At 49.2% G+C, this 12,412-nt stretch overlaps 6 protein-coding genes across 6 annotated transcripts; 3 read left to right on the top strand and 3 right to left on the bottom strand.

Annotated features, from left to right (window-relative positions):
- Positions 1-1,066: 1,066 nt before the first annotated feature.
- On the bottom strand, positions 1,067-1,980 carry ANOM_008275 (sugar O-acetyltransferase; the record flags this gene model as incomplete). Its single annotated transcript, XM_015553531.1, has 3 exons — positions 1,067-1,156; positions 1,232-1,628; positions 1,796-1,980. 3 exons carry the CDS (start codon positions 1,978-1,980, stop codon positions 1,067-1,069), a joined length of 672 nt encoding a protein of 223 aa, XP_015404176.1.
- Positions 1,981-2,383: 403 nt separating this feature from the next.
- On the top strand, positions 2,384-3,339 carry ANOM_008274 (protein-S-isoprenylcysteine carboxyl O-methyltransferase; the record flags this gene model as incomplete). The annotated part of the gene is made up of 2 exons (XM_015553530.1): positions 2,384-3,170; positions 3,251-3,339. 2 exons carry the CDS (start codon positions 2,384-2,386, stop codon positions 3,337-3,339), a joined length of 876 nt encoding a protein of 291 aa, XP_015404186.1.
- A 184-nt stretch (positions 3,340-3,523) lies between these two features.
- pex8 (putative peroxisomal membrane protein Pex17) lies at positions 3,524-5,829 on the bottom strand (the record flags this gene model as incomplete). The annotated part of the gene is made up of 4 exons (XM_015553529.1): positions 3,524-4,081; positions 4,134-4,579; positions 4,634-5,631; positions 5,691-5,829. Coding segments are annotated over 4 exons (2,133 nt in total), but the record flags the coding sequence as incomplete, so codon positions are not given.
- Positions 5,830-6,138: 309 nt separating this feature from the next.
- On the top strand, positions 6,139-6,609 carry ANOM_008272 (uncharacterized protein; the record flags this gene model as incomplete). Its single annotated transcript, XM_015553528.1, has 2 exons — positions 6,139-6,428; positions 6,489-6,609. The coding sequence occupies 2 exons, from the start codon at positions 6,139-6,141 to the stop codon at positions 6,607-6,609; spliced, it is 411 nt and encodes a 136-aa protein (XP_015404174.1).
- A 234-nt stretch (positions 6,610-6,843) lies between these two features.
- Positions 6,844-9,043, bottom strand: ANOM_008271 (WD40 repeat domain-containing protein; the record flags this gene model as incomplete). The annotated part of the gene is made up of 4 exons (XM_015553527.1): positions 6,844-8,310; positions 8,388-8,588; positions 8,665-8,759; positions 8,886-9,043. Coding segments are annotated over 4 exons (1,866 nt in total), but the record flags the coding sequence as incomplete, so codon positions are not given.
- A 576-nt stretch (positions 9,044-9,619) lies between these two features.
- Positions 9,620-12,375, top strand: ANOM_008270 (putative diacylglycerol O-acyltransferase (DgaT); the record flags this gene model as incomplete). Its single annotated transcript, XM_015553526.1, has 6 exons — positions 9,620-9,899; positions 9,959-9,999; positions 10,061-11,063; positions 11,120-11,294; positions 11,846-11,981; positions 12,088-12,375. The coding sequence occupies 6 exons, from the start codon at positions 9,620-9,622 to the stop codon at positions 12,373-12,375; spliced, it is 1,923 nt and encodes a 640-aa protein (XP_015404184.1).
- Between the last annotated feature and the right edge of the window lie 37 nt (positions 12,376-12,412).

The following is a 12,412-nucleotide window of genomic DNA, read 5'->3' as shown; positions in this document are numbered from 1 at the left end:
ATAAAAGGAAAAGGGAAAGACAGGGGAAAAGAAAATACTTCCTTTGAAGATTGTCCATTCATTTCATTTATTCTTTTCTTTGAAAGAAATATGTACTCCGTACAAGAAACAAACATTATTGTTTCATGAAACCCTAGGAACTTTTGCCTGTGTGTACCACTACATATCTGCGTACGGTACAGTACTAGTAATGTGTGATCCCACCTGATATGAGAAAGAGAGGTACATACAGTTGAGAATAAATTCAACTGATTTACCAATATTGAGTATGACATCATTTAAAATATCGGCCCTAAGCTATTCTACTAACACGAAGGTTCTCAGAAACCATAATCAAGGGCGCACTGAGCATGAGCATGAGAACATGAGTCGAATAAACCTTCGCGTCTGAATATCTTCGATAATTCCTAACTTTTTTTTCTTGTTGTTGTAACTTGATATTTAAGCCCCTTACTTTAATTCATTCTCCAGATGCTCAGCCAGCAGAGCAAGTCAGTACTAATGACTCGTAGTATACAAGGTACGAAGGGTCTCAGCTGTACCTTGCATCAGTGCAATAAATGATTCAATTTGACCGGTGGATACAAACCAGTTCGCCCGCATTTGACAAGTATGACATCGTTCCGCTAATCAATAGTCTTTGTTTAGTACTACTTTTAGTATGTTACCCTGTAAATTTCCCAACCTTAAAAAGCTCCCGAACGAAGATCCACAGGAACATTCCACACTCTAGCTTCCGTGCACAACTCGGTGCACATTGATAATTGTTGATAGGTGGGCCCCGTTGGTCTAGATTACTAACTAATATACTTCGTAACTAACTAGTTAGTTTATCCCCTTTGTCTTGTTGCTATGTCGACCTTAAGAGACATATGCATTATTCCATTCCGTAATGCAATGAATGAATGTATGTACTACCTTGAAGGGTAGCTACGGCATGTGTTGAACTCCAAGAATAGACTCAGAGTTCGATACAATGAGGACCCTCGTTTAGAATAGAGCACAACGATCTATCGGTGTAACCATCTAAAAAGTATTTAAACCGGGTATGGTGGTAACAAAGGGCCTAACTTGACGATTCCTCTTCCATCGCAGTCTCAATCTTTCGAATGACCCTTGCCGGATTGCCCACAGCCAAATGGAAAGCCGGGACATCCTATGCGATTTGCGCACCGTAAGTCTCCACAGAGTTCAAAGGAGGGCGGTGATAGAGAGGGAAATATATCCGTACCTTCGTGACCACGCTGCCGGCTCCAATAGTTGCACCCTTCCCGATTGTCACCCCCGGGAGAACAGTAACATTCCCGGCCAACCAACAATCCTCCCCGATATGGATCTCTTTTCCCATTTCGGGGCCTTTGGTTCCATTGCGTAGGGCAGGGTCCAAAGGATGAGTTCCGCTGTACAGGTGCACATTGGGACCGAACATGGTCCGTGCCCCGATCGTCACCAGACAGGTGTCGATAATGTGGCAGTTGGCATTGATAAAGACGCCTTCACCCACCTTCACATTAAACCCATAGTCCATTCGGATGGGAGCCTCTATCCACGGTTCATTCTCGAATAGAGCTTCATCTTCCTCTGGATCGTCCTTGGGGAGTGGCAGAGGAGTTTTGTCCTGGACAAGGCTGAACCACAGTTAGTATTCCGTGTGGTAGCGCAACTTTCTGGCTTTTGGGTCGATGGGTCGGCTGTCGCAAGGATGAGAGTATAAAGACGTATATCTTAATATGGAACACAAGATGGGGAGATTAAGTATGGATTGCGTATGCAAGGGTCCCTTGTGTGTACTCACTCTCTCCAAAGCTCTACAAGACGTCGACGAGAGACATCCTCGGCGTGATTGAAGCGGCGGCAAGCTTTGGTACAACGAGATCGAGCAGCAATTAAATCTCGCGTAAAGGCGTAGTAGAGCTCCCCTTGTCGCATCTTCTCCCGGTTGGCTAATCGGGCTTCTTCGGAGTCCATTTTCAAACACATGAACTGACTTCAGTAGATGTTGAGAAGATACTTTGGTTGATTAAGGTGTTCATCCCACCATTCACTAAATGAATGGCGGGGAATGGGCTTTTTCTTTGTCTGACAGCGGGAAGACCAACCAGACAAACTAATTTATGGCGAGAGTTGAATAGTATTCATATTGTTCTTCGTCCGACAGATTGTTCTTGTCTGCATTCTCTCGTTTCAACATTCTCTTCATGAGGTGTTCCAATAGCTCAAGTTCATTGTTTGCATTCTATTCAATCATGCCGCATTAAATCCCTGAGCTATCTCTCTCTCCTCTCTCTCCAATACGACGCCAATCAACCACCCGCGTCTCCTTTCACAACCACCTCTTTTGCGGAACTCTAAAGCACGGTCAAACTTCATGTTAGACAAAACAATGGCCCAAAATACAGTCCCCTCATCCTCCGCCACCCCCCTGGACCCTATAATACCCAACTCCAACTCCAACTCCTTCTCCATCGACCGGACCTCCTCCCGACCAGCAGCAACGATGTCTACCTCAACATCCAAACCACCTCCCCCCCTCGACTCCTCCAACTACCCCAACGGCAAAAAATCTCTCGCCGGAATCTCACTACGGGCATTTCTACTCGGCACCACCCTCGGCCTCTCCAGCTCCCTGACCATTGTCCTCCGCTTCCTCGAAACCCCCCTCTGGCGTATCCCATTCTTCCTCGCCTCCCTCGCCCTCTTCCACTTCCTCGAATACTATGTGACAGCCGCCTACAACACCCGCTACGCCAACATTTCCGCCTTCCTCCTCTCCTCTAATGGCTGGGCATACAATGTCGCACACATCTCCGCCGCGCTGGAATGTCTCCTAGCCCAACACTTCTGGCCGACCGCCGGTTACCTGAACTGGGGAGCTATCGCACCCGGCCTCAAGATTCAGGTTGCGCTGGGCCTCGTCCTGATGATTATTGGCCAGGTCGTTCGCACGTTGGCGATGGTGCAAGCGGGAAGTAATTTCAATCATACGGTGCAAGTCGAGCGGAAGGAGGACCATAGACTCGTGACACATGGCATCTATTCCGTTCTGCGTCATCCCAGCTACTTTGGGTTCTTTTGGTGGGGATTAGGAACGCAATTGGTACTGGGGAATGTGGTTTGTTTCATGGGATATACCTTGGTGCTGTGGAGGTTCTTTTCTAGTCGGATCTTTCGTAAGCTTTGTCTCCCTCCCTCGCTCCCTTCTTTGCTCGCATGCGTGTTGCTTTAGTGCTGATTTGGATTTTGTGCTTAGGGGAAGAGAAGTTCTTGATCGCCTTTTTTGGAGATGATTATGTTGAGTACAAGAAGAGGTCGTGGGTAGGAATCCCAGGCATTCATTGATTAGGATCGTGCTTGAGGTACTGGGTTGGATGCTCTATGTCTATAAGACTGTGTAGAGATGGTATCTGCCTTAGAGGCAGCTGTATAAAATTGCGATGGTATCAAATGCTACACCGAACGCCATGCGCTTCAACGACTAGATCTGGAGCAAATCCCCATAATATGTACAAACCATCGAAGAACTTTAAAGTTTACTCTCTCTTTCCGGTGCGACTCCTCCAACTGCACCGCTCATGTAAGGACCCTGGGGGTCCGATTCGGCAGCACCGGGATCATTCCCAAAGAGGACGAGCTCACGCCCACCTTTAGTGCTCCACCAGGCTACGCAGTAACATGCCCGCTCGACGTCCATCTCGCCACTGCTCAAGGCCTCCCAGAATCGTTCAATACAGGCGGTCCGCATCTCAGTCTCACGAATGGTATTGATCAGTTGGGCCGTCAAAGGCAGCCATTCTTCTAAGTCTTCCACCCGAAGGAAGCTCAGGCCATCAATTAGAGAAAGTGTGAGAGCAGCTTGCTCCGAGAGCGGTGGCGTCTTGCTAGTTTCTGATCCAGCACCATAGTCGGCAGGTTGTGGTAGAACCTTGTTCGAGGCGTGCAGTGCCCGGTCGTGAAGAACTTCAAGCAGAACAGATGGCAGGTGGCGTTGCGTGTTTGCGATTGGCGACGGAGGAGCAGTGACTTGGAGAACAGTTCTAAAAGCGAGGCGGAACTGGCGGATGGACAGGTTGTCAGGGAATACCTGGAAATTTTGGTCAGCACTCGAACTTTTACAAAGTTTGGGCCTAGCTTACAGCAAAAAGATTGTCAATGTAGAATGGAAGATGTTTGGCTGCTACCTGTGCGTTCCCTGGAATAGCGAATACCGCGAGCACCACGCTATGTGCAGCCTCAAAGATTTCGAGAAGATTATTATCTCCCCCAGCGGGCAAGTAGGGAACTGCGGCGCAAACGAGAACATCGCTGAATTTCGAAGATAAGACGGGAGTGAAAAGTTCTGACGTATTCAAAAAGTACAGGTCGAGGCATCTCTCAAGGGGATGGGCAGGAATCTGGCCGATTTCATTCGGCTTGATGCTTCTTAAGAAGTTCTCACTTAAATCTGGATATTGCGCGAGAATATCTGCTGCTGTCAAAGTCACAAACATATGCTGAGACGAGGTGTTTTGTCCAATACGTGACGTAATGAAATACAGATTGCGGAGTATATGAAGCGCCTGCATCGATATGAAAGGTGCACCTGAGGCATGGTTAGCTGAAGGAGACATCGGTATATAACTTGCATGACACTGACTTCTGTTCGCAGCCAAGATACTATCGTTGATGACTCTGCCAAGAACGGCTCGAAGGACAATCACGATCGAATACAAGCTGTTGCGAAGTAGTTTCCATAAGCCTGGGATGGTTGTCTTCAATGATTCCGCATCCAAGAATTCCGCTTCCTCAGCTTTGTCAACTTCGGATAGCTTGTTCTGCCGCCATTGGATCATTAGTGTGCGGACAAAGTCCGCAATGTGATCAACTGACCGCGCAATGAGTCCCGGGTCATGCGCATTTTCGATTGCATGTGCAATCAGACGGGACAGTGGTCCTAGCGCCGAGATGAGAGGACTGGAGGAAATTGCTGCCACCCGCATGAAAGTATCAGATTGTGAAGACCATTGGAAGCGCTTCCCTGGAGCCTCAACAATATCTTTATCAATTGTCCCTAGAAAGTACCCCCCCTCGAGACCCTCCGGCGATGAAAATGTCGCATCTATCATTACCGGCAATAGTCGGTCATAGTTAAGGTTGTTCCTCTCCAAGTCGGACAAAAGTGGAAACGTATAGTTCAAAACCATGGTGATGCAAAGACCATCGATCTTGTTGTGGGGATCTAACTCTTCAATAGCAAGCTGCGCAGCAGTTACAAGAGCCGACTCAAGCTTTTTACGGACACTGAGAGGCAAGCCTTGTCTATCCTGTGCTTCAAAACCTAGAAGGACTCCTCCAATTAGGAGCATATGTCTCCAACGTGGAGACTTCTCGTCCGCTCCACTGACAACAGCTTTGACCCATGCTTCTCGCTCTATCTTCACAGGCTTAGTGTATGGTATCCTTGGGTCATCGGATTCTTCGTTTCGGATGATGGCCATGGCGGCTGTGTTGAATACACTGAGTATCTTCCGGCAGGCTTGGAGATCGACTGCATGATCCCATATCGAAGGGGCTACAAGCAGTTGTGATGCAAGCAAGCTAATATTCAGAGGGTTTCCGAGCACAGATAAGAGGCCGGTGGCCGTAGGGAGCAGGCTGAAGAAGAACCGTCAGTTGAGGCCTTTGATCGGCCGATAGAGCAGGTGGGATCATACGCAGATGCATCTTGAAGTTCTGATGGAGATTGGAGCGACCGTAAGAGAGCGCCCAAAGAGCGCGCTGTGGCCATCTTAGATAACAGAAATGCTCGACTTGGGGATAGAAACACGCAAGGAACAAAATGCAATAACACTTGCCAAAGGCCGTCGTATTCGGCAATTGGAGTAGACGATAGGTCTCCAGCGCTATCAGTTACCGCGGAGGACCCCGGATCACCTGCCGAGGTTGGAAGCAAGGAGGCAAACAATGCAAACCGGCCATAGCTCCGAACTATAACCTACGCAGAATAAGGAACATGACTCCCGTGATCACAACGGCTACATTATTTTACCTCCGTAATACCACTAAGCTTAGCTTGTCCCCACTACGCTAGGTACCATGGTAGTTCACTTTCTCTCGTGAGGCTGCCCCTGTTGACAAGGCGACGAGCCTTTGTCAGGACAAATGACCGACAATCGTGTCCCGATCAACTACCAGACACCGGCGTTTCCATCGCTCTATGATCCCTTTCCGCGACCAAATGCTGCCGTCTACTACTTATACTATACCCGGGACATTTGGCGGTTCACGCTCTACTGGACCCTGATATTCTACCTGGCGAGCCATTTGTCGGTGGCCACTTGGGCCCTTGCGATGCAGGGCCGGAGCTGGCGGATTTGTATTGCAATTCCACTAGTGTACGGTATTATAGCAGGATTGGAGGCGCTTCTAGCTGGGAGTATTATCGGCTTGGTGTAAGTATACATGGGGCTCCGAGAATTATATCCGAACTATGAAGCTAATACGGGAAGCAGTCTGGGATCCGTTTACGAGGCGGGTAATTTTAGGATGTCGACGTGGATTCCCATGATATGGGGTGGCATCAACATGTTGGTCCTTATTTTATCGAGCTTTCCAATGCAAGGTGGACTGTAATCCATACGGAGAAGAGACATATGGTTTCGCACAATGCGCCCTTCATGGGCTTGAGATTTGAAACATGCCTCGAATAATGGCAATCATACACGACGAACGCGATGCGGTGTGCATGCGATCTTTACTCTATCGAACGAATCGGGAAGTCCTTCAAACACCGATTTATAATACAGCCGGAGGAATTATGTGATACTCTTCAAACATATGCCGATGCTATCAGAAAACCCAAACAAGCTATCTGCCATTGCGCCAATCGCCCCTAGGCCAACTCAAAACATGCATGTCATCTTCCATAATGATTGTCGGGCGTATTACTACCCTGCAAACCAGGGAGGCCTCCGGTACCCGGTAAGGGAGAAAAGTGTTGGGGAGCGAAATTCTGTGGTAGTGGTATGCCCTGTGACATGAGCTGCTTTTGAAGCTCTGCAAAGTCAACATTGGCGGGTGGTGTTCCGGAGAGGGCAGGAAGCATGGGAAACCCAGGCAATCCCGTGTTCGGAGGAATATTATTGGGTTGAGGGGGGCTTGAGTAGACAACAGAGCGGCTAGGCGGTTGGGATCCATCTGAGGCATAGATGAAGGTATACCGGCTGATGGTGCTGGTGGCGGTTGGGGAGCGCCGATACCTGGTAGTAGTTGCGAGCCTAGCCCGTCGTGAGGCGTTCCGCCAGGAGGTGCGATCTGTATTCCAGGAAGAACAGATCCAGTCGGCTTCCTCTGATCAACGAGGCTCTCGGCTTCATCCTGTAATTCCTGTTCTTCCTCCTCGCGCATTTGCCGCCTTCCGAAACCTCTACTCCAAGTTCCCTGGGCCTCAGCGGCCTCCTCCCCTATGTGGAACCTGTCTTTCATGTAGCTAGTCTCTCCCGGTCTTGCTCGAGACCAAAACCGTGTGAAGTTGTCTTTCGAGCCGGACGCAAGTATATGGCCTAGTGGATGCCAATCCAGTGACCAAATAGTAGCGCCATGTGCGTACTGGACCCGGTGGGCAGGGTAGATGACTTGCGCAGGTGTGTTCGCAGGATCCGGACTGTCGTAGGGCGCTATTGTAGGAACCTGTCCAGAGGGCACGTTTGGCTCGTCGAGGAGGTAATGGTACAGCGAACCATCTTCGCTACCCGTCGAGATGAGTGAGCTATGAATGGGGTGCCATGTTAGAGAAGAAACAGGCTTCTCGTGTCCACGAAGAATGCAAATGTCCCGCATCATACGTAGATCGAAAACCCTGGCTGTCTGGTCGCGAGACGATGTTGCGAGAAGATTTTGATTCACACGTGAAAACCTCGTGGCGGTTACTGTGTTCTTGTGGCTATGGAGTGTTGTCAAGCATCTTGCCGTGCGGGGATCCCAGAACTTGACTTGGTGATCCTTCGAACCAGAGACGAGTAGTCCTTTCGTAGGGTGCCAATCACATGATTTGACGTCCCAGTTGTGACCGGTAAGGACGGTATCGGCGGTTCTTGAGGTGAAATCAAAGATCTTCAGGGTCGTATCGTCAGAAGCGGAGAGAAATTTTGTATCGCTGGGAGACCACGCAAGATCTCGAACCGCATCATGATGCGCGTCATCAATGGTCTCGACATTGTTAAAATTAGGCCGCCAGTATTTTATATCACCTTTTTGTCCGCCCGAAATTAACCAGTCATGGCTGTGGGACCATGCCAACGAAGTGACTCCAGCTTGCAGTTGGTCGTAATGTGCCTAACTTGGTGGTCAGAAACGATCCAGGCAAATCGCAGACTGGTATAGATGAGAAAAATAGGGAGGTAAAACCATACGTCCATCACAGTCTCGAAGTTGAATGCTGTTCCGTTCCATAGCATAAACTCTCCAGTGTGCCCACCCGTCAATAAACGCCTCCCTTCCGGAGTCCATCTTACGACTGTGATCGGCTTCTTTGACTTTCCAATGGATTGGTGTAGGTGCCGTACGGGGATGGTATCCACAGGGGAATGGATTCGTGCTAACGGAGGCAGCATCTGCAAAGAGGGAAGTGGGTTAGTCGACGTCTTTAAAGCAGGGCGCTGCTGTTTACATCAACTATGTAGCTTGCACTTGGCCTTTCTGTCTCCATCCGGTGGCCGCCTTTGTATCTCGGGCGCGTGTGCGCATCCATTGTACGAGTGACGATCCATAATCGGTGACAAGCCCTATCGAGTTGGAGGCCGTTAGCTTTCCACAGTGGTTGAACGATGGAGCAACATGAACGAACGGGAAAAGAAAAGAGACGGGTATACTGGGGGGGAACAAAATTCAAAGCAATGAAATAAACGTACGTGGTCGCCGTGGACCGACAATTCCACCCTCGTAGGGTTTTTGAGATCTTCCAAATGGCTGGGAGTCGGCCCCAGATTCGTCATAAAATGCCATCACAAGCAAGCTATTTTCGGGTGTAAAGGAAAAGAAGCTCACGGAAGTTTGCGACCATTGACCGGGTGAAAGGTAAGCGGAGCGCAGCGAATGACAAACAACAACCCCTCAAATGAGGTTACAGGGTTTTCAGCTAGAACGGTCTTTCCATAGCGTGCATGCGGCTGGTAGAGTGGATGGATTCTCGTCGTGAACGTGGTCGATGATTTGAATGGGAGCAAAAGCAACTTGACTTTGGGCCGAGCGCGCGGCGGTGATGATCATTGGCCGCGGGACACTAAGCGGCAGAGCAAGTCATGTTAGCACCAAACGGCTCTCTCAACCCCCGGTCGCCTCAGAGGCCTTTGCTTTAAAACACCGTTGCAATGCGTCCTTGCCAGCCCCGCTGCGTTGCTCCTGGCTTGTCTCATTGTTCTCCTGCTATAAATACCCTCAATTGCCCTGTCATGATCAACTCTTCTCTGGCCCGGCCGCTGGGATTGTTATCCTGTATTCTAAGCTATCCCCGCAATTGACCTCACATTCAACCCTTGTCGCTTCCACGCGGCTTTACACAACCCTTCCGTGGTTTTATTTTTTATTTTTGGCTTAGGTCATTGTGTGCTCATTGTGGACTACTGCCGGATTTCTCCGAGATCATATGAAGATGGCCGTTACAGATAAGGCATCTGCGACAAGCAGCGATGTTAATATCCGGGGCGCGGCTTCGTCCTTATCTTCTAAAGTCATGAACGGTTCTTCTCACACCGAAACTTCGCCTCCTACGGGTGAGGCTAGCGAAGTACCCAAAGGGAAAAGGAGGAGCAAGTATCGGCATGTGGCAGCCTACCACTCGAAGTTGCAACACTCAAGCTTAAGTCGAGAATCCAATGTTCCGACTAGCTTCCTCGGGTTTCGAAACCTGATGGTGATTGTCCTGGGTATGATGTTTTTCTTTAAGGTAACTCGATGATTTGAAGCTGATAATCCCCCTTGTTAGTGGCGATGAATCTCCGATTGATTATTGAGAATTCTATGAAAGTAAGTGTTACCGTAGAACGAAGTATCTGTTGTAAACAGAGCTGAACGTTTTATCACATAGTATGGTGTCCTCATCTGCATTAGATGCCATGACTACCGGAAACAAGATGTCGTCCTTGGCTCAATGCTCTTTGTCATGGTTCCTTGTCAGCTGTTTATCGCATACATACTCGAATTGGCTGTAGCAGGGCGGGTGAAAGAAACTGTTGGCCGAAAGAAGAAAGACAAATCAGCGGAGGAGGGTGAACGTGAACAACGCGAATTCCGGACGATTTGGCGGTTCGCCCTATCATTTCATATCCTCAATACCTTGCTGAATCTGGCGGTGACGAGCTATGTCGTTTATTATTACATCCATCATCCAGGGATCGGGACGCTCTGCGAAGTTCATGCCATCATTGTAGCGCTCAAAAATTGGTCCTATGCGTTCACCAATCGCGATCTCCGCGAGGCGATGCTTAATCCATCCGCCGAGTCCGCCCTTCCGGAGATCTACTCTTCATGCCCTTATCCACGGAATATCACGCTTGGGAACTTGGTGTACTTTTGGTTGGCACCTACGCTGGTTTACCAACCGGTTTATCCCAGGTCACCCGCAATCCGATGGTCGTTTGTGGGCAAGCGCATGTTCGAGTTTATAAGCTTGTCTATATTCATCTGGCTTCTCTCGGCCCAGTACGCTGCTCCCGTCCTGCGAAATTCCATTGACAAGATCGCTGTCATGGACATTACTTCCATTTTTGAGCGCGTGATGAAGCTATCTACCATCTCCCTTATTATTTGGCTCGCTGGGTTTTTCGCTCTTTTCCAGTCATTCTTGAATGCCTTGGCTGAAGTGCTGCGGTTTGGAGACCGAGAGTTCTATCTCGACTGGTGGAACAGCTCCAGTCTTGGAATGTACTGGCGATCTTGGAACAGGCCTGTCTATCTCTTCATGAAGAGGCATGTGTATTCGCCTCTCATTGGGCGGGGATACAGTCCTTTGACGGCAAGCACTGTTGTCTTTCTAGTTTCGGCTCTTTTGCACGAGCTGCTTGTGGGGATCCCTACGCATAATATGATAGGTACTGAGAATCGCGCATACCCTGTGAATGTTTGTTCCAAGCTAACCGATAACAAGGCGTCGCCCTCGTAGGAATGTTGTTCCAGCTGCCGCTGATCGCCGTCACTGCCCCATTAGAAAAGATGAAAGATCCCTCGGGGAGAGTGCTTGGGAACTCAATATTTTGGGTTAGCTTTTGCGTGGTTGGACAGCCGTTGGGGGCACTGCTGTATTTCTTTGCTTGGCAGGCGAAGTATGGCAGCGTCAGCAAAATGACCCAGGGATGATTTTATCTTAGAGTACATAAGTATAACAATGATAGATGGGATGTTCAGTCGGCCACCGTTTCTCAAATAGGCAGAATAGTTATCGAACTGTTCCCAGAGTCCCTCGGTAGAGTGTGACGGGAAAGTACACGTATCTCATATGGATGTCTTCGCTCGTAATATACTTTAATTGGTTGTCAATCTGCAACTGAGAGGCCCATGTTGTAAATCACTTCGTGTTGCAACTAACTAACTTACAGCCTACGATGATTAGTGAGCAATGTGAAATACGGGTGTCGGTTCTTCGGGACTCCGGATGGGACTCAACTTTTCCGAGTTCCTGACGTCAAGAAATCGAGAGTATTTAAGCTTCTAGATCCCACGGCATTACAAGAAGCAACCAAAAGATCAATCCACAGTCTGTAATATTTAGTTTACTCTTCATAATGGTTGCGATAACCGTCCCCGACAACTACGGGTACATTTATCCCCCTCCAGATGGCACCAAGACCACCTTTGACTAACTGTGAGCTTTCAGTGCCGTCATCGGCGTCGCGCTTGGAGCCATCCCTGTGCTCAGCTTTATCCATGGATTTGTGGTGACAGGCATTCGCAAGGAAGCCAAGGTCCCCTACCCTCACACCTATGCGACTATTGAACAGTGCAAGTCGAATGTGAGACCTCCACTGTCCCCTCACCGTCCCACTTACCACGACTTCAGAATAAAGTGTCGCAGACATAAGCAACCGCGATATGAGCTAACAGAAAATGGCCCGACAGGCTAAAGCCGAACAATTCAATTGCGCTCAGCGCGCACACGCCAACTTCCTCGAAAATGCTCCCCAGACCATGCTCTTTACTCTCGTTGCAGGTCTGAAATACCCCCAGCTGGCTACGGCTCTTGGCGCCGCCTGGCTCGTGGCTCGCTCGCTCTTCTTGTACGGCTACGTGTACTCGGGCAAGTCGCAGGGTAAGGGAAGGTTCCTTGGAGGATTTTTCTGGTTGGTGCAGGGTGCTCTGTGGGGGCTGAGTGTATTCGGCGTTGGAAGGGATCTAATCTCTCTCTGAAGTCAAACTACTTCCAATTGACGGATTCATCGCGGCT

Source organism: Aspergillus nomiae (genome assembly GCF_001204775.2).
Source record: "Aspergillus nomiae NRRL 13137 chromosome Unknown contig00281, whole genome shotgun sequence".
Taxonomy (NCBI): Eukaryota; Fungi; Ascomycota; class Eurotiomycetes; order Eurotiales; family Aspergillaceae; genus Aspergillus; species Aspergillus nomiae.
The sequence above is the reverse complement of the archived record's forward strand: the minus strand, read 5'-3'. Positions and strand labels throughout refer to the sequence as shown.